The sequence below is a fragment of the Haemaphysalis longicornis genome, unplaced genomic scaffold (genome assembly GCF_048455015.1).
Source record: "Haemaphysalis longicornis isolate Haplotype H1 unplaced genomic scaffold, Haemaphysalis longicornis Haplotype H1 scaffold_2, whole genome shotgun sequence".
In the NCBI taxonomy this organism is placed as follows: Eukaryota; Metazoa; Arthropoda; class Arachnida; order Ixodida; family Ixodidae; genus Haemaphysalis; species Haemaphysalis longicornis.
In genome coordinates this window covers 248,063,405-248,088,427 of record NW_027526295.1, presented here as the reverse complement: position 1 = coordinate 248,088,427, position 25,023 = coordinate 248,063,405, and the positions used below count along the sequence as shown (strand labels likewise).

Below are 25,023 nucleotides of genomic sequence, written 5' to 3'. Positions count from 1 at the left end.
GCACCCATGTCACTTTATCTAGTGAGCGTGGGCGATTTATTATTGCACAGGAAGACAAAGCCTCTCCTTTAATGTGCAACATGCCTGGGCGAGTTGTGGAAACCCCCGGGAGAGGCTGGCGTCGAGACCTGCTTTCAGGTTGCCCCTCTGGGATGCTGGCAAGTTTGGCGGGCTGTTCAAAGAGCATCCCTCGGATTCTACGAGTGTACCTCGGCGCCAGGAGGATGTTAAGTTCCCGCTGGCGAGAAAAGCTATGCTTTTCGCCAATCTACCGTAGCGACGAAGGAGAACGATGTGGCCCGTGCCGCGCGCCGCTAGCACCAGAGCTCATGTACTGGAAGAGATTGCAGTGATAAATTTCATCGGAACCTCTAAGTGTCGGCCTCGTCTCCTTCTTGAACAAAATAGTTGCGATGCCTAAACAGGAAATGGTGACGGAATATAATGGGCAAGCGGGGCAGCTCCGTCGTGCGCCTCCGCTCTGCGGTCGGTGACCTGCGCCCTCTCGATGAGTCCAGGAACGAGAATGGCGCCATGAACGACCTGAACGCAGTAGCCAGTGTACGCTACATGGGCGACCAACTTCAAGGGTAGCATGGAAACTTTACAGCCCCGTAAATATACCAGAAAGGGGAGCGGAGTACGGCCATGCCGGCAGCTGATTAACGAAGCATCGAATGTCCAGTCCGAGAAGTGCAGGTTCGGGTTCTGCTGGAGGCATGCCTTTTAACTGCGGGGCGCTTTCGGGGCCCGGCTTGTCGACGTAGGTAGTCCGCGGTCATGGTGTCACGCGTCGTCACGCACCCAAACCCAGGTTTCAAAAAGATACCACGCGCTTGTCCCTCGATTCAGCCTTCCGGCCAAAATTTAAGAGGATACTCAAGCAAGATGTTTATGTAAGCAGAACCATTCGAAAACTTCTGAAACCACTGGCACTGGTCATACATGGCCCGATATTTAGTGCAAAGTGAAGTGAAGTGAAAGAGACTTTAATGATCGCCGGCAACAGGCGTAATGTCTCCACTACGCCCGACGTAGACACTCGTCGATCCTGAAAGAAAATTGCGGGTACGTTTGAGGCAAAATATATGTACTTAACCGGCTGGCCTGCTTTCTGATCTTTCTCTTGTTTTCCTACTTTCTTCGCTCTTCTCATCATTATACCTGTCATATACCGCATGGCAAAAACACGAAATAAAATAAAAATATCCGGCAGTCCCTGCTTTTATTTAGTTGGGAATGCTCGTTGGGTTGGTTTTTACTATTAAGCGAAAAGAAGTGGCCGCGAGAGAGAGAAAAAAAAAAACGACGCGTTCAAAATGGCGAAGAAAGGCTTCAGCACGCGCGAGATGAAAGCAAACACAAAAAGAACAGAACTTCCACTCGTGCTGTTCCAGGCAGAGCAAGAAACAAAAATTAGAGCCGTTTACCTTAACGTGAAAGCTGTCGGAAGTGCATAGCAGTGATTCACCATAATGGGCTGTGGCGAGGTTATTTGCTCACTGCTACCACCCATCCCGCTCTTTCGCATCCCTGCCTCACTCCTCTCTCGATGAATTGAACGGAGGTTTGTCCAATGCAATTCGAATTTCCCGCCTTCGCAGTGGTTGCGTGCCCGCTGCCTGGAACAGGCGAGTGGGAGTTCTGTTGTTTTTGTGCTTGCTTTCATCCCGCACATGCCGGCGCCTTACTGCGCATTTTGGAACGGGTCGTTTTTGGCGGCCGCTTTTTTAGCTGACTGTCGTAAAAACCAACCCAACGGGTGTTCCTAACTAAATGGACTCGGGGCTGGCCGGTTACATTCACTGAATTTGCTTCAAATGTACCTGCAGTTTTCTTTGCACTAAACAACAGGGAGGGTGTATGACAAGCGCCAGCGGTTCAGGAGTTTCGAACGATTATGATTATAAAACCGCTTATGTTTCAACGCCTCTGTTTGGGTTGTTACGCTGTAACGCCGTGGGGCTCTACTTGGATCCGTTATCTCACTGCATCGCCTGATTCCGGCAGACGCTAGATATTGTGGCAGCGAACGATCTACGACGACAAGGCGAACCCCTAATGGCTCTGCACTTAAGAGATAAGGAAAATGATGCGAGCTGTCCCAGGAGAAGGCACGCGAGCACTGAGAAGGCGGGAAATTTTCAATTGCATTGAGTAAAGCTCCATTCAATTCATCAGAGAGAGAGAGAGAGAGAGAGAGAGAGAGAGAGAGAGAGAGAGAGAGAGAGAGAGAGAGAGAGAGAGAGAGAGAGAGAGAGAGAGAGAGAGAGAGAGAGAGATCAAACTTTATTTAAAGCGGGCCATGTCCGGGCTGCCGAAAATGCGGTTCTGGTGGGCCTGGAAGACGTTCAGGTGGGAATTCCGCAGGTGTCAGGGCCCCGCCCGTGGGCAATGTGCCGGGCGAGGTGAGGCTAAAGGATGGGGCGAAGATCAGGCGGAGGAGCGGCCCGGTTTTCCCATGAGTATGGAATGTGGGATGGTAAAGGTGTGGGTGAAGAAAGTGAGGTGATCGCCTGGCGCGAGGACAAGTCCAGTACGTGTGTTTAACGTCGGGATAGGCACCACACACCTGACAGTGAGACAGGGAGGAGCTATGTACTGTGGAGGACCCGGCCAGGATGCGCTCAAAATGGTGAAAAGAATGCAAGTACAGCCTGGAGTGAAGTCTTTTTTCTGTCGGCTACACACGGGAACATTATTAGTCCGGGCTTACATGGAGAAAAGGGGGCTCTTTGTGCCATGGGGGACAGATCGCTCTTTAGCTGCAAATCCCCGGAGACGATACACCATGTTTTTTTCTTCGTTGTTGGGAGGGCGTATATTTTTGTGATGTTTTAAAGAGGACACTTTGCAAAGACTTCCCTCTACACCCTCATGACATATGGTATCTCTCCGTAGACCAAGAGGATAGAATGCCGTATGACTTAGTCATGGCGCTAGGCCTCCACAGTATATGGCGCTCACGCACAGCAAGGCTGTACAGCGACGTCGATTCCCGTTCGGCAAAGCAGTATTTCAGAGAAAGTGTAGGTCGTTTTGTGGAAGTTATTAATTCTCAAGAGTTTTCGCCTGTGTGGCTGCCAAAAATAGAGCAGCTTACGTCATTGAAGGAATTTAATGGACCACTAGCCCTTAGTCGGGCTGCTTCACCACGTTGTTATTGTATGATGATTAACGCTGTTGATCTGCGATATGTTGTCTACTGTCGAATCTAGGCAATAAAGGGAAAAAAAGGAGAGGAGCGTGAGAGTGGCAGCACAGAGCGGAGATCGGTGCCACAGCCCCTGTGGCGAATCACTGCTCCGCCCTTGACAGCTTTCGCGTTGAGTGGAACTGGTTTAACTTTTTGCTCACTTTCTTTCCGCTACAGCATTTCAATATTCATATTGTTTACATAAAATCAAGGAACTAACTCCCCTATGCCTTCCCTAACGTGGCTTTCCCTTGTGTTTATTGATAGGGCCCCTCATCCCATGTTCTGTGCATGCTTTGTCGAAGGCTTCCAGCCACCCGCAGCCCGACACTGATGCCTGGACTGAAACCTTGCCTCGTCTTTGGAAACATTGCTCTCTTTTTGTCTTCATGACACGGCCGTTACACTTGCAGGCACGCTTCTGGATATACTCGAATTCGTATTCATATAATACCGTACTGCAGGCAACAGTACATCCTATTTGTGTACTCTCTCGCAGTTATTACACCTCCAAGCCCCCTACCATTCCTGCATGCTTTCGCTTTTTTTTTATATCTGCACGTGCGTAACGTGGCTGAATCGCCGTGCATCTCACCGCCTGTGCAGGTTCCCCCTCGTTGCGCGGCGATCACGTTGGCCTGCCCTGCGTCCCTGCGCGGGGCGGCGCACCAAGTTCCCGAGATCGTGTTGTGTTCGTCGTGCCTCCAGCAGGACGACCTCTTCCGGCTCGACCCGACGGCGACCGTGCTTTGGAACCTGCCCCTGTCGAGGAGCCTGAACCCTTCGCCGTGCCCTCCACCCACGCCGCCACGCGCAATGCCTAATTCGAGGATATCCGACGGTGCGGCAATTGCACACAGCAGTGGGCAATTGATTTGATTGCTTCCCTGAATCACGTTTCAGAGATTTCTCAGTAATAAGTTAAAACTACCGGGTAAATACGCACGATCAGCGTCGCGGAAAGCAAAACAGGAAGAAAAAATAAATAAAAGCAAAATAACACAAAAAAAAGGTGATTTTAAAAATGCGATAGCTATAATTATTGCGAACCGAAGCACTGTGGTTGTAATGTTCTCGTTTGAAAGCCAGCTTGGCATACAACGGTAATTTTACCTCACTCCTGAATTCACAATATCTACGTTCTTGGGCGAAGCCATCATTCCAGTAATGGCGGCCCGTTTAACATCCCGTTCGCATTAGTTAGTGTAGCTGCATTTAATAAAATTTCAGACCAGAAGTTATAAAATGGCCTGGCATTGCACTTGCATGGGTGAGCTTACGGTACATATTTCCCTACTTTCTAGAGAAATACGACCGTATTTGTGTTACGTGGAGAGGACCATTGTACGGCGAGATCACCGGAGAACTTTTGATCGAACAGCAATGGCGCCAACGATGGAAACCCGTTAATATTTCGCTGATTGGTTCGTAAATCGCGCTTACTTTTTTTACGAGACCTAGTTTTCCAAACAGTCTCTGAGTCAGGCAGATAATTTGCGTCACACTCCCAATAAAGGTACGCTGTCGCATTAAAAGAAACACTCACAGAAATTTTCATGTCAAATAGAAAAGAGTGAATCGTGCCATTCAATTTGCCCAAGCAGCGAGTAGTAACAACTATGTTGGCTTAAAGTTCATCAGATTAGTCTAAATAAAGAATCCAAAACAAGCATGTGTGCATCATCAAGTGGTGCATACTAATAGTGAAACTTACGAGTAGAATTCAATACAATACATACGGAAGAAATCGTCTAGGAATATCAAACGAAATTCCAAATAATTCTAAGTAAAATTGAAGATTGCGGTAGAGAAAAAATACACAAGAAGATAAAAAAATAGTCGCGGCTAAGCTCACCTAACCTTGGATATGCAAAGCCAAAGCTTGGCTTAGTATGGTTGACTCTTGGTTAACCTTTGGTGTAGCTGTTGTGCCAGCCATGGCTCCAAGCCGTTCGGTTCAGTGCAACGCTCACAGGATGAGGCCCGGCCTCGCTTTCATTCTCGGAGAACGCGGCGTTCCTCTTTCAGTGCGAACGCAGCGCAAGATGAGTCACATAGCCCGAGACGACCCAGCAGCGAATGCGTGAGAGGCTGCGGGTTTGGTTGGCTGCCGATCAGCTGAGCGGCCGCCACCCATCGCGGCCGCCGCCGCTACGTGAGCAGAACCACTTAAAACGGGGCCTTGGGCGCAGCGCCGGCAGCGGGCTGTTACGAATCGGCCAGCGCCGCAGTACTTCCCCGCATCACTCCTCGGCTGTGCAGCGAAGCCACTCGTGCGCCTTTGAAAACACGCGCCACCATGTCGGCAACAAGTTGCGACAAAGCCGCGTCAGACGCTTTGCTCTCGGCAAAACTTCGGCGGCTGCCTGCAAGGCTCGTCTCCACGCTCTTCAAGGACACCGAGGCTCCGTCGATCGCAACGGAGTCCTCCTCTCTCCCCTCTCTCGGACTCAACGTGCCCGAGGCTATGAACGGCTTACGAACTCTGGAAAGAGTGTTGTGTGTGTCTGTGACGTTCGCGGCGTGTTCCAGCCTGTTGCGTTTGACCGTTGTCGCTTTTGGGTATAAATAGAGCTGCCCAAGCGTTGTAAACCATTCCTGTTAGAGCAGCGAATCGATGTTGTCGCTCTGCTCGAGTCCTGTATTGTAACCTCGCCCGAGCTGTTACGAATCGGCCAGCGCCGCAGTACTTCCCCGCATCACTCCTCGGCTGTGCAGCGAAGCCACTCGTCCGCCTTTGAAAACACGCGCCCCAAGTTGTTGCGACCGGGCGGGGACACCCGATCCGAGCTCCGTGGCCTCCGACATACGAGTGGTAGCGTGTATGATGCGAGCGGCCAGCCGCTGTTGCAGCCGTGAAGAAGTCCAGAAGCCGTAGCCTAACGTAACTGTTTACTTCATAGTGAGAGGTGAGCCGAAGCCAAAGAACAATGCCCCGACGGGCGAGGTTACAATACAGGACTCGAGCAGAGCGACAACATCGATTCGCTGCTCTAACAGGAATGGTTTACAACGCTTGGGCAGCTCTATTTATACCCAAAAGCGATAACGGTCAAACGCAACAGGCTGGAACACGCCGCGAACGTCACAGACACACACAACACTCTTTCCAGAGTTCGTAAGCCGTTCATAGCCTCGGGCACGTTGAGTCCGAGAGAGGGGAGAGAGGAGGACTCCGTTGCGATCGACGGGGCCTCGGTGTCCTTGAAGAGGGTGGAGACGAGCCTTGCAGGCAGCTGCCGAAGTTTTGCCGAGAGCAAAGCGTCTGACGCGGCTTTGTCGCAACTTGTTGCCGACATGGTGGTGCGTGTTTTCAAACGCGCACGAGTGGCTTCGCTGCACAGCCGAGGAGTGATGCGGGGAAGTACTGCGGCGCTGGCCGATTCGTAACAGCTTCTCCGCCGGGGGTCCGAGATCCCGATGGATAAGGGTCTGCAACCGTTGTCCGGAGGGATGCTGTCGAAGTGAAGTGTTCGGCAGACGCTCGACTCCAGGCCTTGGCTGTACGACACTGTGCTGGAGCTTCACCAGCCGGGTCACTGGACGAGTAGTGGCTCCCCAAGAACATCTCTGGCTTGTTCAGGCAAGCAACAAAACAACACTGGAAGACACAACCGCATCGCCGGCAAGTGCGAAGACAAATCCACACTGAAGCTGTACCAGGCTTTTAGTTGCGATAAAATACGCTAATTACTAACTACTCTAGTTATATTTTTGCCCAGCAGTACTTTAGACAAGTGACAAACTTGAAAGGTGACATTTCGCGTGATTGGAAATGTCCCACACACAAAAAAAAATGCAATCGTAAAGGACGAAACCTGCTCCAGGAAAAACAATGCACTAGAGAAAGTCAGGCGTCTACAGGCCACTTCTCGCGCAGAGAGCTGCGATTTGAGCTCTCGTCATCACCCCGAGCTTTTCCCTTTTTGTACCGCACTTTAGGTGCACCCGTTCTCTGAACGCTGCTGCGACCGCGTGAAAGGACACCGGTCGTCTTGTTCGACAAAGGTCGAGCGCGCGGAGGAGCGAACGAGATTTTCCCACGTTCAAACGAGAGGCGCGCACTCCTTTTTGGAGGCGGCGTTCCCTTGGCGCGCTGCGAGCTCACGACTTTGCCCCTTCGCGTGTCCGCACTGAAACACGCGCCACAAGTACGCGCGGAAGTTTTTTCTCTCTCCTCGTTGCTCGCCTTTTCGCGAACGCGTTCGGCAAGCGAACAGCGGAACGCGTTCACGTTCTCTTCTCTAGGCTGGTCGGTTCCCGACTTCGGCTCAGCCGCAGTCGACACCAACGTTTATCTATAAACGTTGGTCGACACCGCAACCTCAACTAGCTCAGCCGATGTTGGCCTACCATCGGGAGCATCAGCTGGGAGTGAAACGGGCACGACGATCTCTTTAGACACCTCGTAGCGTCCAACACACCCTATCTCGGCGTCCATCGCCTTTTTCGCAACACCCTCAGCAAGCGAACACCGAAGGGTGTTTTCATTGTGTTCTGCGGCTGTCAAGGCTACACTAGATCCAAGCTGCCCTGTCTCAAAAGACGGCTCAGCCGCCCCAGACACCTGAATCTCTACGAGCTCGGCTGACCGTTGCTCGAGGTCAGCTATCTGAGCTGGTGGCAGGACGGAATCGGCTTGCTCAGTGGCGAGATCGTCACGACTCCCAACTGGACCATGCAAACTGTTTGCTGCCTCGGCTGCAGGCTTTCCCACCACGTCGCTCGTTTCCGCACTACCGTCCGAAGGAACAACCTCCGTTTCAGCGGACTCGTGCGGCCTTTCGGTAACCTCATCGTTTACGCATTCCTGCGAAACGTCGCTATCTCGCGAAATGTTCACGTTCAAGCCGGTAGCCGTTCCCAAGGCCTCTCGCGAATTGGAACCGTCCGAACACCCCGCCGAGATCTCCAAAACAAACTCCGACGCATTATCGCACTCAGTGGACACGCACTGCCCCTCTGCCGCCTCTGCCGACAGTCTGAGCTAATGCGCCGTCGTTATCTCTCTCAGCAACCTTGCCTCGTTGCTGGGCCGCAACGGTCGCCTCCGACTCGCGCTCCCGAGCGTCTGCTACTGGCAGCGCTGGCATGGTGCTTTTCTCGACAACGAGGTCTTTTTCGAGCAACAATTCTAACTCGGGCTTCACTTCTTCCTGCTCGAGTTGAATTTCATGCTCTAGGTTCTTGTTCTCCCGTTGGAGCCTCCCTTTTTCGAGCTTCTTTCTTCCCCTTCGGATTTGCTCGATATCGAGGTCATACTCTCGCATCTTTTCCTCGTGTTTGAGTTACTGCTCTCGCATTCTTTCCTCGTGTTCCCGTAGGAATTTCTCATGTTCTCGCTTCTTCTCCTCGCGTTCCTCACGCTGGCGCTCAGCCTCTGCTGCCATTGATCAGCTCAATGCATCCCGACAGCTCCTCATCGTCAGCCCCGACAGCGAGTATAGCCTGTATCAGCTCTGGCTTTCTCAGCGCGTCCGTAACATCCAAGCGCAACTCTTTTGCAAGCTCCAACAACTGCGGTTTTTTCAACGCTTTCAAATTCATGGCCGGTCCAGAGTACTGCTTTCCCACTGCTCCAAAAATGTTTTGCGCGAATAACCCACGCGACAAAAACACACGCCCTACCAGCTATCCTCAGAAGCCTGGTAAAACTCAGTGAAGAAAAGTCCCGCACTCACCCTTGACCGCCGTGAATTCTGCGAAGTCCGAAGCCGCCTTGACGTCCGTGGTGTTGGGTCTCGCACCGCTGGCCTCAGGTGTTACGAAGTTGCCATCCTACCGCTGCCACCAATTGTTGCGACCGGGCGGGGGCACTCGATCCGAGCTCCGTGGCCTCCGACATACGAGTGGTAGCGTGTATGATGCGAGCGGCCAGCCGCTGTTGCAGCCGTGAAGAAGTCCAGAAGCCGTAGGCTAACGTAACTGTTTACTTCATAGCGAGAGGTGAGCCGAAGCCAAAGAACAATGCCCCGATGGGCGAGGTTACAATACGGGACTCGAGCAGAGCGACAACATCGATTCGCTGCTCTAACAGGAATGGTTTACAACGCTTGGGCAGCTCTATTTATACCCAAAAGCGACAGCGGTGAAACGCAACAGGCTGGAACACGCCGCGAACGTCACAGACACACACAACACTCTTTCCAGAGTTCGTAAGCCGTTCATAGCCTCGGGCACGTTGAGTCCGAGAGAGGGGAGAGAGGAGGACTCCGTTGCGATCGACGGGGCCTTTGTGTCCTTGAAGAGCGTGGAGACGAGCCTTGCAGGCAGCAGCCGAAGTTTTGCCGAGAGCAAAGCGTCTGACGCGGCTTTGTCGCAACTTGTTGCCGACATGGTGGCGCGTGTTTTCAAAGGCGCACGAGTGGCTTCGCTGCACAGCCGAGGAGTGATGCGGGGAAGTACTGCGGCGCTGGCCGATTCGTAACAGGGCCCAGCGAATCACACGAGGCGCTTCGAGGGGTGTGTCGCTGATGGTGACTCTCCGGTCAAAAGGTTAACCTGCGCATCCTCCGCGGAACCGCTGGACAAAAGTAGCAAATCTTTGCTTTAAAAGGCTAACACGGCGCCCAGTTACCCCTATAACATTCAGACTTCCTCAAAAACCAAACGCCTCTTCGTCTAACGACAACGATGGTTTAAATGCTCAGCCTACTCGTAAAGGGATCCGTTCGCTGTGGTGTGGCTGTGGACTTAGCGTCGTTGCGTCCTTAAATCCGTGAATCTCGTCCGTCCATCAGTGAGACCAAAAAAGGCTCGCTTGAAGTCCAAACTGCTTCGACCGTGTCGGCGCAAAGGTATGGCGCAAACGTGTAGACGTCGGCTTCATAACGCGAAGTACCCAGGTTCGATGCCGACCACGGGAAGCGTTTTTTTCCCCCCTCGGGGTGCTTGATGTGCCTTCGCTCATCATCATCATCGTTTTGTGAAACCATTGTGTGAAGTTGCCCTTCGTGCAGTACGTTTTGGGGACAGTACGGTCGCCATCACGGAGGAATAGCAAGCTTCGCTTTGATAAAACATGAACTGAAATGCACTGAAGTGTTATTTGGGATTGTTGGTTGAACATACTTATGGACGACAGCGCAGCTGGAACAGCGCTCCTGTGTGTTTATAGCTGTTCCTTTCTGTCCGTCTTCCAGCTGCGCTGTCGTTCCCTAAGTTAATAAAACGTGCCATTCTAAGCGATTTCCCATCCTTATTGTTTACGGAAGGTAGCTCCAGGTTTCACTCAGAGTTGTATACAGCTCGTCATATTACCGCAGACGAATACTGTGTGCTGCCGTGTAAAGTGCTTTCGATTTGTCGCATTGGCCTCAGCTGGAAGGGCAACTTTCAGCGGACACCAACAAACAGCACACTCAATAAGCAAGTAATCCGAGGACGCCGCTTGCAGGCTGAATACTTCAAAATACATGAATGCGACCGCAGGCAGCTTGGCGACCTATAGAACTAAATGCTAAGGAAGCAGGCTGGGTCGTGTTTTGAATAAAAGTACATGGAATTAGGTGCTCCGGAGATTTCAAGCAGCAAGCTGATGTTTCTTTTTTTTTCCTTTTTTTCTACAGGGGGTGGGGGTGCTATATCACGTGGAAGATGGAACTATTTCCCGGGCCATGACGACTCAAATGTGGGCTGTCTTTAAGGCCTTCTAGCAAGTTCTGTTTACCGGGAACGTTTAGGGCAAAGTTACTTTGATTTGCCTGCACGGCGCCACAGCCCCTTCTCCTGGTTTGACATGGCACGCGTAGCAAAAGCGGCATTGTGTACAAGATGCAGCGCGCATCGCAAAAGCGACACTTTTCTATATTGGGCGGGAAAGCTTGCACATACCGAAGCTTTTCTAATCTTTGTAAAACAAGACCGGTAAGCGCTTAGCAAAAAAACTTACGCCCACCTCCCCTCGTGGGAACCCTGGTGTAATGCAACGCATCTCATGGGGAGTTCCATTGGCGTTTTCCATCGTATTGATTACGCTTATAACAGGGATTCTCACGCGAAGGGGAGGTGGGCGTAATTTTTCATTTTCACCATGCAATGCACATGCAGTACACGTATGCTCAGGTACGGTCTTTATTGGAGACGAGAATGAGTGCCTTGTGGTCCATAAAGTGCACAGTCAGGGGCTCGACGATTGCATCAAGCAATCGTCGAGTACTGCGAGAGAGTGCAAGCGTAACGCGGACGACCGTCGACTGAGACCGTCGGAGCGCGGCATGCCGCTTTATATTCACAGCGCCCGAAGGAGAAGAGAGCGCGGAAAGAGAGAGTACTGCAAATGCGCAGCGCGCGTAGCGCCGCCCACCGGCGCCTAGCTACGGAGTTAGAGCGCGCTGCGCCAACCCGCAGCTGTTTGGGAGAAAGTGTTCGCTATCGGAGAGAGGAGAGAAGGAGAGGCGCAGCTGTGCGGACAACGCCGGACAGACGCAGGAAGGACAGAGGGGCGAGCATGAGATGCGTTGCATCTAAAAAAAGAAAGAAAAGAACTACAAGGGCATGTAAGTAAGCACTTCTTACGAGTTGTGAACGCGAAAGCCGTTTAATGCCCAACTCAACGCTCTGGCATTGACTGCGCCGATCTGATGTTCGGTTATTGTTAGCGCCAAAGCGTCAGCAGTGCCTGCGTGCGGCGGTGCATCGCACAGAGCGCCTTCCGCTAGTGACAGCTGTGCCGGTGGCTGAGGCCAGTGCGTACTCCGTCTCCCCATCCCACTGCGACTCCTCCAGTCCTACAATAGCGTTGGGCTGGCACAAACCCGCGTTCGCAGCCAACTAATTTCATTTCATTTAACGGGTTTCATTGAATGTTTGTGAGGTGGAGTGCGCCGAAGCTAGACCTGGCCAAGAGGCGCGCCGTATATTTAAAAGCTCCAGAATAATTTTGACCACCTGGGTATGTTTAGCGTGAGCCGAAATATCGACAGACGGGCGTTTTCGCCTTTCGCCTTCATCTGAAAGGCAGCCACCACGGTCGGGATTGAGCCCGAGTCCTTCGGCTCAGCAGCACGACGACTTAGCCACCGTGAGTCACAGCGGCGGGTGTGACGGCCAACTGCAACGTCGCGCTAGCACACCCCCGCGTTCGCAGCCAGTGGGAATTTGAGTGATACAGACGACGTCGGTGCCGCGGGCTTTTTCGCTCCGTGGGCAATTTAATGGTTTCGAACGAAAAAGGATGCGAGCGCTCACATGTAGTAGCCGCCCGTAACTTCGAGGGCGGCGCCAGTTACGTAAGAGCTGCTCGGGCAGCAGAGGAAGGCGATGGCCTGAGCTATTTCCTCCGGCTGGCCCACTCGGCCCAAAGGCGTGCGAGCTACGAACATCTGCTCTTCTTCTTCGCTCAACGCGCTGACCATCGGCGTCTGAGTCAACCCCGGAAGGACGGCGTTACAGCGGATGCCATGCGGGGCCAACTCCTGCGCCACCGACTTGGTGAGAGCGATCACTGCCCCCTTGGAGGCTGAATACGCGCTGCAGTTGATCAGGCCGCTCTTGCCCAGGATGCTGGCGATGTTCACGATGACTGCGTCGGCCACCCCTGATTCCATCATGGCTCTCGCGGCAGCCCGCGTCACGAGGAACGTGCCCTGCGGAAAAAGGAAACAATGTGCGTGTCGCTTCCGATCAACCTGCAGAGCCATCTGAAGATTTAAAAAAATCCCCGGCCACCTCCACTAACGTGAAACCTGGGGAGGGGCGAAGCATACAGTGTATAAGTGTTTTCTTAACGCCTTGGCGTGTTTACCAACGGAGATGAAACCGTTCGGGGGTACGAAGCTTTGTTTTAAAAGTCCCTTGTCTTTGAAGCACGAAGCTCTAGCGCGAGGCGTAAACGAGTGTCCCGGTGTTTTTTTTAGTACGCGTTACAAAGCACTCCACAGCGAGGCGTAAACGAGTGTCTCGGTGTTTTTTTGTTTTTGTTTGTGTTTAGTACGCGTTACGTTCAAGCGCGAGACGTAAACAAGTTTCCTGGTGTTTTAGTACCGTGACTACATGAGACGAACGACGATTACGACGACGACGACGACGACAGGAGACGCCAACAACCCCAGCCCCTAAAGTCCTCGAGCCCTAAAACCGTCACTCCATGTCAGAAAGGCGGCGCAAGCCGGGCAGTGGCATCAGTTTAACACTCCGCTTCTCAAAGTCATGTGGGCCGTCCCCGACACTTATTTTTTCTTCTGCTCTGTTCTGCAGAGGACCAGCATGAAAATCCTATCAAAAGTCCCCAAATATTTCCAATACTTTCTCGTATTCCCCGCATTGCGCCGTGCAGGGGAAAGAACGTTGGATGGTAGGAGGCCTTGAGGTTAGATAGCGGGAAGGGTTTGGTCACGGGATGATTTTTATAGACATCGAAAACATCGTTTGGAATTTAGAGGTGCGTTGAAGCGGTGATTTTCAAGGTACGTACCACAGTGCAAGAGTTGGAAAACGTTTTTCACCGGTTTTAAAGTTTAGGGGACTTATTTGGCGCTGATTGGGCGCAGAGCCGACAACACGCGAAGAAAAAGAAAAAGAGGAAGGCGATGCGTGTAAAAGTAAGTTCTCGGCGAAATCGCATACGTTGCCGCCAATTGCAATCAGTGGGCCTCTTCGATTTACGGCGTTCGGGTAGACAGCTGCTTGCCAGGCTAAAAATGTGACAGCTCCGCCAATCAGAGATGCTTGCCCTAAAACGATCAATGGCGATCTGGCCATGTTCCGGAAGTGATGTGGAGGTACCCTCTAATGACTAATGGCTACTTGTTACTGGACCGTTCTGGTTAGCAAAAAGTTTAAAAAAGAAAATCATAACTTAGCTGCTCGCATAACGGACTCGCCGCATATCCAGCATGTCTGAATTGGTATTCATCTAATTTTTCAGGCATCGGGGCTTTTGAGGTCCTAAACAGGTCCCTCATTTCAAAAGCAAGGTTAGAAATATGTATTGAATTAAAAAGAGGATCAGATATATTTAAAACATTCTAAAACCAATCTGAAACACAAAGTTGCCAGCCACCCTTGAGAATGCATGACAAAACTTTGTTGGCGATATCCTAGAGTCCCACCGACCCTTAAAACCGCACGGAACCGCATCCTGAACAAGAAAACAAGGTAAGTTTGAGTTCCTTAACGCCCATAGAAAGTACTTAACTGTAATATTCTTACGCAAATGTTCATTGGATCTCCGCTACTTAGGCGCGTGTATTATTTGCGGTTCTAAAACTAAAGGTGTCTAAAGCTAAAAGGGGTCTAAAGCTAAAGATAGGAATGCTTTCCTTATATGTTGCGAAAAGGAGTGACCTTTTCACGACATACGGAATAGCGGCTTCTAGACTGTTTTGTCCAAGCAAGCGACGCGTTGAATCCCACAGCTCTCGTACGATGCGACGGTGTCGAGTTTTAAATGGAGTTCTAATATGCCCTATCGGTGCAAAATGCATTACTCAACACAAACACTTCTTTTGTTGATCTAACACCACAACGCAAATGGTCAGAAAGCTACCCTGTTCAAACGTGGCCACCGCATTTTTTTTTTCAGAAAACAGTAATGTCATTTAATTGGGGTGATACTGGAAAGGAAAGTCAGCATGCATCCCAGCACAACTTATATACCAGAGGGCTAACGATTTCATAGGCTGTAGTGATTGTGTCTTTAAAGCGAAAGCTTTCTTATTGGGGCAGTCCTGTCAAAAAACTAATGCATTTCCCCATAGACCGGTTGGTCGACCGAAAAGCTCTGATAATATCTTTGGAATCACAGCGCGTGCGTGAAAAACCGGGCTGCCATTGTGTCAAAACGGTTACTTGAAAATCGAGAAAAAGAAACGATTTTAGATAAGACAATACACGCATCGATCACGAAGAAGGAGCACCATAGTGTGTACCTTTATCTTATAACCACGCATCGATACACTTTGAGATCGTTCGTAGATGCGCTTACTTAGTGCGGGAAAAATCGTCGCATGGTTTCGTTGTTTGTTTGCGATTTGCGTCTTTGAAGGTTTGGCAATCGATTGGACACACTTTCAGTGAAGGTTGGGCGCACTTTTGAAGCAGTTTGATGTCAGAAAGCTTTCGCCCTTCTCTGAACTTCCTTTAGGAAAGGATGGTAACGTTATTTCATGTGTTGAAGTTTACCTTAAGGTTGATTTGAATAACCTTGTCGAATTCTTCATCAGTAGTGCCGACAATGGGAGACATGGACGGTACACCGGCGCAGTTGACCACGATGCTTACAGGCACCGATTCGCTCTCCTTAATTTTGGCGAAAAGTTGCTCCACCGACTCCGTGTACCCGACGTCCAAAAACACAGATGTGTGGCTTGATGAACCTGCAAAGGGACAATTCCATTTTTCATCGTTAATTGCTTGCTGGTCTTTTTTCTTTTTTTTTTTCAAGGTGAGGTATTCTCATATCAGTGGATGACTCAAAAAGTATATCCTGTTGCGTCAATCAAATGCTGTTTTGCCATATAAGCCGAAAAGAGGACCGCCGTAGAATCATTGCATTACGTTTTGCATGAAAAGCGTTCACTAAGCTTGTAAGTTACCCATAGACAATAAGTATTCAACAAGAATTCGATGATAGCAGGGTGAGATGTTTATATAGGCCCGCACTTTTATTTGCAATGTAAAAAACTGAATTAATAAAACTATCGTTGGCATGCCAAATCAAGTACATGCAGTTTGACTCGGTTTCACCCGGATGTTTTGTCCGTACGTCACCTTTGTGGCTTTCCGCTTTGTGGCTTCCACCCGGCGTCACATGTATTTTTAAATACGCCAACCGTTAAAACATGCGCCCGTGAGGCCACATTATTGCAACTCAGATATAAGAACAGGTCATAACGCAAGGAGTATGGGACGAACTGATGCTGATACGTTATAGGTGTGCACGCGAGCCTCATTTGGTTACATTGCGACATCGGCGGGCCTAATTCAATTTCGATTGCTCGCTTTAACGTTTGTGCATCAAACTTTTCTTTACGCGCCTATCGCGCTTTCCCCTATCGGTACGGCGTCCTGTTTACCCTCGCGCCGTTGCTTAACACGGAGGCCGTGCACATAAGTTACACACCATGGGCGCCTAGCCAGGAACCAGGCCTCCGCCGCGCTCCCCCACTGCGCAGGAGCGGCGCAGGCTTAAATCATGCCATCACTTTCTTCTCCGTTGCACTACCGCTGATTATTTCCCGGCCTGCGCTCGTGCTCTGCTGCCGTTCGTTCTTCTGCGTTGGTTCGCTTCAAAGTAGGCGCACTTTTTTTTAGTCAGCCCACCGAGTGCTGTCGCACAATGAAAAAAAATAGAACGTGGGTACAGTGCGCTAAAGTAACTATACTTTGCTAACACCTCTTTTTGCTCCGCGTTTGCAGCTTTGCACTTTCATGCTAAGATCCGCATGAAAGTGCATAAGCTACCTCGGGAGTACACAGGTAAGGCAGGCCGCGCGAGAAGCGGCCAGTCGGTCTTACCTATGTATTCCGGCTATTTTCAGTGGTTGCGGGAACTGCCATGGCGAAACGGCAGCCTCTCATACTCTGATGGAGCGGGTGGTATGCATGGAATGCAAACTGACTGCCCTTCTCACAGCCAGTGAGAACTTCTGCTGTGGACTCCAGCTCGCAGCCTGCTGTAATACGGAGAGCCACTGGGGCGGTACTGGAGTAGTATCACATACCACCTCTTACTTTGAGAAGTTATTGGCCCCAAAGCCGGAAAACCAGGGGGAAGTTTTTAAAGGGACCCTGCAAAACCTCTTCCCACTTTCTTGGGGCCCTAAATGTTTTTAAAACGTAGTCAACTAATACACTCAGTGCTTGCAATAAAGAATCACAAGGTAACTCAGCCAAAAATTACTGCTATATGCGTATCACATAACTAAAAAGCTTGCTCAAAATAATTTTCCTTCCGTCCCTGTCTTGGCATTCCTCGAACGCTCGAATTACGTCCTTACAGCGGTGTAGCGGCTATTGGCCGCCATTCTTTCAGTTGCAGCAATGAATGGATTCGATAGCCACTTTTAAAAAACTGCCACAAAAGGAAATCAGAAACGGAAGGCGCATCTCCTGCGTCGAGCAAATCACGCAATGCCGCTCCAGGCCAGCGATACCTATAGCGCTCGCGGTGTTTACAGACACGAAGGAAAAAGTGAAAGCGTTTATCGGCAGTGTAGCAGAGTCCCATTAAACTCCACACGGTAATACGTCATCAGTGTGCACTGCCGAGTCTACATATATTAACTGTAGTTCTGGTTCTTGGAACAAATTTAGTGGGCTGTGGATAATTGCGGCTACTTTTTATTCCATGAGAAGACTGGAACGCTCACGCAGCCAAGTGACGTACACTCTTCTCTTTGGTTTAGGTGACCCGGGTAGATACCGGCTGTTAGTCATGCTTGGGTCGTCTGTTAGAGGCCACAAGTACACCTTGCGATACACTGATGTTCGCCTTACCCCATGCAAAAGGAGTAAGAAATTCACGCATAAACATTTTCTTGGTGGGCAACGTTGTGTCTGGGTGGTGCTATGGCAGGTTAGTGGATCATCCATCTTCCACACGACAGGAAAAACGGTGGTCTTCTAACTGGAGAAGCTTACTGATACCTCACAGCGTAATGGACCTCACAGCGCAAATGCACTACGTTAGATGGGATGCCCACTCACCACAAGATGAGCCATAATTATTCGCTGTGCTTCATTGAAGGCACTGGCATGAGCACCTGCAGCTTTCCGACAGCCTAAAGGTCGCCTTCGAACAACTCGGACGTTGAAAATACCTTGTTAGTATCATATTCGGATCTTTGCGCAGTTTGTTGATATGTAGTGGAATCATGTAAATCTGGTTTACCAATCCCCGTTTGATGCTACCCAGGTAAGCTGCTGCACCACAATCGCAGTCCTCTTCTGTCCTCGCAAACAGCAAAAATTAGGAGGACATGGGATGCGAGCTGTGATCCAGTATCAAAGAGGCTTCCGGTTAAATTGTAGACTTGCCCCATGTCTTGGAGCTTAGCATGAAGCCATTTTCGGTAATGTACCAGGTCCCGAGTGATGCCATTTGTAAGAATCCATTGTACTTCACTGAAGGGTGGTTTGTAAAACTGTTGTGTTCGGTTGTCTGTTCATGGACAGGCTGCTTAGAGGCTCGGGCAGAAGCTCGAAGGGGGAGGCTGCACCTTACTGGCTCGGAACGCTGCAGTTACGGCATGTATGGCACACCATTTCAAACAAAACCGTGCCGCCTGCCTCATAAACCCCGTCAAGGTCATAAGCCACGCACAAGGCTTAAGCTTTAATCTCTTATGCAAGCGGTTACATTTCAACTCGTCTTGCAGAGTTCCTTAAAGAGGCGATGAAGACAAAATACAAGTTTGTTTTATTCGAAAGATTGCGTGTTCTATAGACCCTTTGCAAAAAGGCGCGCAACGCTGAATATTCAGCGGTGGCAACACTTCGCTCTGCCCGCGCTGACAGATGATTAAACATCTGTGAACCACAAACCCGCTCGTCTTCCTTTTTTTTTTTTTCAGAACTGTTTTGTGGTACAGTTCCACGTGCGGATCATGGACTGGACTGGACTGGAAATGACTTTATTTCAATAAAACCTGCAGTGGGCTTGGGTCTGTTACGACCCCCGCCCCGACGTGGCCCACCGTTGCATCTTCTTTGCGGCCCTACTAAGCGGTAGCCCCTTTGCGGAGCCCTTGCCTTTCGAGCGCAATGAAGACCTGCTAGATGGCCCATGCTTGATCCGTATTGTTGGTTGACTCAATGGATCTTTGGAGTTCCGCCGGTTATTTTTCGAAACTTGCGCCGTCTGGGTCGGAGGAACAATCCCACATGACGTACCACCGGTTGGCCGGCCCTTTCTTACACACGCTGCATTGGGCATTGGGGTATTCGTCGGGATACATGTGGTGTAGCGCTGCCGGTGACGTGACCGACGCCGTCTGTAGCCTTCTGAGATACGTTGCCTCTTCGCGACCCAGCGCCCGGTGGGGCGGCGGATACGCTCTTCTCATCAGCCGCGTGTTCTTGAGTGCTTCGCCATAACCCCTGGGTTTGTCTTTAGTCTCCACCCACCATGCCACTCGGGACGCCTCCCCACACTGGGGGCGCGGTGTGTTACTGCGCGCGCCTCCCTGTGGGCCGTCTCGTTGTGGTTCGCGCCCGCCTGCGCCGGGATCCATCTGATTTCTACTCTTCCTTCTTCTTGCACACCCGTTTTCTCTATGATCTTGGCTGCCTTACCGCTCACTCGGCCATTCGCCAGGTTGCGGACGGTCTCTTGCGAGTCGCTCAGGATCGTGTCGCAAGTGGCTTCGGACATCGCCAGGGCTACGGCGATCTCTTCTGCCTCGGTGGCGCTCTCGCACTTTGCGCTCGCTCACTTGGCCACCTTTCCCGTTCTTGCTTTTAGGGTTACCATCGCATACCTGCCTTGGCCATAGTATGCCGCATCGACGTACCGAGTTCGCATGTCGTTACTGTACTGTTCGATTATGTATTTTGCCCTTGCGCGTCTTCATTCTTGATTGTGTTCTGGGTGCATGTTCTTTGGAATGGGACTCACCCGCACGTTCTCCCGCACCTTTTCGTCTAGGTCTTGGAGTTGTCTCCCCGTAATCTGGTAGCCGTAGCCCAGGGTATCGAGGATGGCTCCACCCGTCTTGGTCGTTGCCAGTCGTTCTCGTTGTGCTTCTAGCGGGGCCTCGATGAGCTCATCCACCATGTTGTGGACGCCCAGTTGCAGCAGTCGTTCGGTGTTAGTCGATTCATTCAGACCTAGTGCCCGTTTATACATTCTTCGGATCATAATGTCTATCTTTGCCTTGTCGGTCTGCGTCCACTTGTGGTACGCCACCGTGTGTGCCACGTGGCTTATCGCGAAAGACTACACCAGTCTCGCGAGCCCCTCTTCGCGCATGCCCGTCTTTTTAGTCGATACGCGCTGGAGTAGCAGCATGGTACTTGCCCTTTTGGTCGCCAGTTTCTTCATCAGGTTGTCCTTGTTACCGTTGCCGTTGATAAGCATGCCCAGCACCCTGATCTACGGCACTTCGGGGATTCGCTGGCCTGTCTTTGTGATCAGATCCAGGCGGTCGTACCCCCTTGGGGGCAGCGGCTGCCGACCCACCTTGCGAGGCGAGTATACCAGGAGCTCTGACTTGGACGGCGAACACTGCAGACCCGTTCCGTCCAACCGGTCGACCGCTCTTCGATGGCCGAGATCGCCTTCTGCAGCCTTCTCTCGATGCCTGCGTCTGTGCCACCGGCCGTCCATAGGGTGATGTCGTCTGCATAAATGGTGTGTCGAACGCCTTCGACGCTCGACACCGATTCGGCGACTCGGATCATGACAATATTAAGGAGCAGCGATGAGATCACCGACCCTTGAGATGTGCCCGCGCTGCCAACGTCTCGCTCTGGTAAATCTATCTCTCCCGCGTGCAGCTCGATCTTGCGGTCCGAAAGGAAGTCCTTGATGTATTTGTAACTCCGCTCTCCCATGTTGAGCCTTGACACTTGCGCCAGGATGGCCGGGTGCCTCACTCGGTCGAAGGCGCTCTGCAGGTCTAGGCCCACTACCACCTTGCTGTCCCTTGTATCGTCCTCGATGATTTCTTTCTTCAGTTGTAGCATCGCGTCTTGGGTGCTCAAGCCTCTCCTGAACCCGATCATTGAGTCAGGATACAGCCCCTCTTCTTCGAGGTAGTCCTGCCACCTGTTCGCCAGCTCGAGGACCTTCCCCACACACGATGTTAGCTAGATGGGCCGCAGGTTCTCAATGCTCGGTGGTTTTCCCGGTTTTGGAATGAGTACCGTTTTAGCTGTCTTCCGCTCTTTCTGTAGTCGGCCGCTTCGCCAGCATCTGTTGTAATATTTTGTCAGCGCTTCGATCGACGAGTCGTCGGGGTTTCTCAGAGCCTTGCTCGAGACTACGTCTGGTCCCGCTGCCGATCTGGTGTTCAGCTCCCGCAAGGCCTTTGCAACCTCGGCCGTCGAGATGTCCCGATCCAGCCTCGTGGGTGTTGTTCGCCCGTCGTCTGTGGTAGATGCTTGGCGCTCAGATTCTTGATGACTGCCGAAGTTTTAACGCGAACATTCAGGCAGGAGACTTGTGTTGTAGCAGCCAACAATTGGAGCCTGCAGGCAGGTTTTCTCTGCTTGTTTTGACATTTCAACGGCAGTAGATTGATTTGACTGATTGTAGGGTTTAACGCACCGACGCAACGCAGGCGATGAGGCGCGCCGTAGTAGAGGGCTCCGGATTAATTTTGACCACCTGGGGGTCTTTAACGTGCACCGAAATCTCGTACACGCGGGCGTTTTTACTTTTCGTCTCCATTAGAAAAGCGGCCGCCGCGGCCGGGAATCGAACCCGCGACCTCGTGCTCAGCAGCGCAATGCCTTAGCCACTGGGCCACCGCGGCAGGTAATCCTGCTTGTCTAAAAATCGTGATGTAAGTACAAACCCCCTGACGCAATGCACGCATGGTACTACTTATGTGATACAGGTGGAAGATACATCGTGTTTATAACTCGCATAACTTACTTGCATGTGTCATATCATGAGTTCCAACTGACATACAGATGAAAAAAGATAGCAGCAATCAAGAGATACGAGGGCAAGGCAACGAAAGTTTGTTCGGGACATTTCGTGGAGACAAGAGCAGAGCCTTTATGTATGCTTTCGTCCGTTCCGCGAGTGGCTTAGAAAGCTTGAACAGTTACAACGTGAGCAGGCCGTTCATAGCGGCCAGCCGCCGCTACGAGAGGGCAAGGGCACATCGAATAAACCCAATTAGAACTGGACGACTAAACAAGTAGGCAGCGGTAAGGCTATTCGCTGTTAGTACCAAACCTGTGGTCGTTTGCTGCTCTTCATCCTCCCAAACGACGGTATTAATCGCTGAAATTGTCGTATCTTGTAGGGTCTGTCAGTCGATGGCCTCTTCAAATGAAAGTTCAGAATATGCTGCTCTTCAAACAAACGAAGAGCAGCAATGTTATTTTCCCACCCAGTTCTCGGAAAAAACAAGCTACGACAACCGCATTCCATTATTACGCCGCGGAGGACGTTAGCTGCTCGGCGTTTGCTGACTTTTCGCTGTTTTCGCTTCCTTCATGATGGCGGAGCACAGTGTTGCCGGAATGGCCTACTGTTCCTCCGCTCCGGAAGCGATCGATGCTTTATTCACTGCGAAATTACTCAATGTAAGCTAAAATTTTGATTCCCGCGCCAAAACATTTGTTTGAACGACGTTTGCAATGTCATCGTAAGAGCAGGTCTTCGAGCTAAACTTGGTGTCGAGCGGAGACTTGCTTATTGTTAGTCAACCTAGATGGGCCACCACACCGCGGCAAGCCGTTTTCTGCCTTTGGTTAGCTTGTGACCGTATATAAACATGCTTGGTTTTGTTCATGGAGAAAATATTTGTTTCGTGAAACTCGCTCGACAAATACGCTCACGTACGACCCCGTCGCTTGCGTCAATCGGCCAGTGTCGCCTGAGACAACCACAAAGCCCCGCAATGCTGTGCATCTAAACGAAGCATATAGTGCGCGCAGTACCAACAGCAGTACGCATCGGTCCTTCTATGTTTACGTGTGCTTTCGTAACTTCCACTGTTTGTCGCACCATTCTTACTGATATAAAAAAATGTGCCCTAAATTTAAGCGCAAATAGCTCGTTCGGCAAGCTTATAAGCTCTGCCTAATTTCGTTTGCTCTTTCCGGCCTCCGCCAATCGCAGAGCTGGCTGGTATGACATGATAGGTTCTGTTCCGGGAAATGAGCTAGTGGGTCGCATGGGCATTTTCTTTTTTCCCAATTATGTAGGTTATTTGAGCGAAGTTTACGTTAAAAATGGTGTCAGCGATATTCTAACGAGGCAATCTTTTGAAGAACCAAGCTTGCATTTTGTCTTCCTGGCCCCTTTAAGCAACATGTAGGCTGCTTTCTTCTGTGCTTCTGGCATTGTTGCTGGTACATTGTAAACGATGTTTTAAGTATAGTGAGATGGTCTTGATAGTCTTGAACCAGTGTTCTGCACATGTGGGAGTGATGGTGCTGGTACGAGGCATCCATTTCTCTGCAATCCTTGAACTTACATCCTTCGTATGTGGCCACGTCTTCTATGTAAACCTTAGGGTAATGTTGCTAGAAACAGGTGACCGCTTGATTTTGTTCCACGAAGTGATTTTATTGATACCAGACGACTGGGCTGCTGCAGACACATTGATTCATCTTTAAAAACACGTCTAGCTCGTTAACTGCCCTCGAGTATCTTTAGAATAGTGCCGCTGCGCCTCACTGACGTCACCGTAGCTGCCATCTTTGTGACCCACAAACACGGCGAAAGGCTGCACACTTATCCGGTGCTCTTATCTTTCGGAGCACTGAAAAATCTGTAATTGGGTCACAAGAAAGGGTTCTGATGAGGTCATGCGCAAGCTATTCATTGAGTTTCGACATCACCTGATAGGAATGCACGGGTCATACTACTTGGGATCAGCCGCTCGGGCTCGGCATATATGGATCAGCCATCAAGTAGGTTATGCACATTTTTCTGTGTAACCGCAGACCAATTACCGCAGACCCGCACATTTTTCTGTGTTGCCGCAGACCCGCACCTATGATAGCGTACTGTAGTTTAGCTCTGGTTTACGTTCGAAAAACAAAACAAAAAAATAAGCAGCAAATTTGTATTTGCAACCTCCATGGTTCCGCTTAAATCCTACGTGAATACTTACGTGTTACAACGTGGATGAGGAAGCGTTATGTAGAAAGACAATACAATTTTTTATTTTGGCATATTGTCTTAACGCGGAGAGAATTGCGACAGGAAATCAGACACAGAAACAGCAAACTTTCTGCTTTGCGTCAAGGTTAGCCGCCAGTTAACGAAATCTGCCAGTATTCTTCGTCTCTAACATGCTGCCCCAATAAATATCCTCCCCTTTCTGTGTGTTTAGAAGAGCTACAATAAACAGCGCACGTTGACAAGCAACGTTAAGCCCGGCAGTCACCGCATTAAATTGTTATACATAATCCACTGTTGCAAAACATCAGCGGTAAATATATAAATTCCTTTCTATATAGCTACTGTTACTTCTCAGAAATTGTCTGGCCAGAGCAACAGGACAGAAATAATCAGTCGGAGTCATTTCGGTATACCCCCGGTGCACAACTCGTCTCATGTTTAAAGTACCCGACAGAACTCCAATCCCATCCCCGCAGATTGGGATACAACCAAGAAGACCCACCTGGCAGTGACCGGGCCACCTCCGTGGCTCCATCCAGGTTGATGTCAGCTACGACGACCTGGGCGCCCAGAGCGGCCAGGGCGTGGCATACGGCCTTGCCGATACCACTTGCGCCGCCAGTCACCACAGCCAAGCGACCGCTCAGAGACATGATGCACAAAACTGGCTGCTCGTACGCCGTTCCTGCCGCCGCGTTGGAAGCCGGATTCACGCGCGCTGTCTGGCGTTCTTATGGGAGCACGGGAAATGGTTATCGCTGAACGCTTTGTCGGAGGGGGATGCAGCGGCCTGAGATAAGGTTGCGTGCCGAAGGTCCTGCGTGCTATCAAATGCGAATAACGCTTTGAAAACAAAGCTTTCTAGCTCTACCAGCCAATGGTTCTTTCGTGTTGTGTGGACAAGGAACTCCCAACGCGGCGGCGGCGGCGGAGGGAAGTGGGGGAAAGGGAGGGGGACCTTCGAAAGATGTTCCTCTCTGGTTTATTTCCGCCGACGCATTCGTTTGGCACGCCACCCACACGAATCCCAGGTAACGGCTGTGGAGGGAAGGGAGAGGGCACTCTTTGGCGCGAA

At 50.9% G+C, this 25,023-nt stretch overlaps 2 protein-coding genes across 3 annotated transcripts in view; one reads left to right on the top strand and one right to left on the bottom strand.

The window, feature by feature from the left end:
- LOC144170346 (uncharacterized) overlaps positions 1 to 5,776 on the top strand; it is a 29,818-nt gene extending 24,042 nt beyond the window's left edge. The window contains exon 4 of one of the 2 annotated variants that reach the window (XM_077700094.1): positions 3,803 to 5,776. In XM_077700094.1, coding sequence (XP_077556220.1) covers positions 3,803 to 4,075 — 273 coding nt within the window. In that variant the 3' untranslated portion in view covers positions 4,076 to 5,776. The remainder of the gene's footprint in view (positions 1 to 3,802) is intronic. The other variant, XM_077700092.1, reaches the window with a different exon arrangement.
- Positions 5,777 to 12,314: 6,538 nt separating this feature from the next.
- Positions 12,315 to 24,748, bottom strand: LOC144170345 ((3R)-3-hydroxyacyl-CoA dehydrogenase-like). The gene is made up of 3 exons (XM_077700091.1): positions 24,451 to 24,748; positions 15,320 to 15,513; positions 12,315 to 12,783 (listed from the first exon to the last, which is right to left on the bottom strand). The coding sequence occupies exons 1-3, from the start codon at positions 24,599 to 24,601 to the stop codon at positions 12,382 to 12,384; spliced, it is 747 nt and encodes a 248-aa protein (XP_077556217.1). The 5' UTR covers positions 24,602 to 24,748; the 3' UTR covers positions 12,315 to 12,381.
- Positions 24,749 to 25,023: the final 275 nt, after the last annotated feature.

Bases quoted from the DNA above. Each gene is read 5' to 3' on its own strand.
- LOC144170345 (XM_077700091.1), bottom strand. From the start codon at position 24,601: ATGTCTCTGAGCGGTCGCTTGGCTGTGGTGACTGGCGGCGCAAGTGGT. The intron at 15,514-24,450 runs GTGGGTCTTCTT...GTCCCTTTGCAG, and splicing joins GGTGGCCCGGTCACTGCCAG to GTTCATCAAGCCACACATCT. The intron at 12,784-15,319 runs GTAAACTTCAAC...CTTTTTCCGCAG, and splicing joins TTATTCAAATCAACCTTAAG to GGCACGTTCCTCGTGACGCG.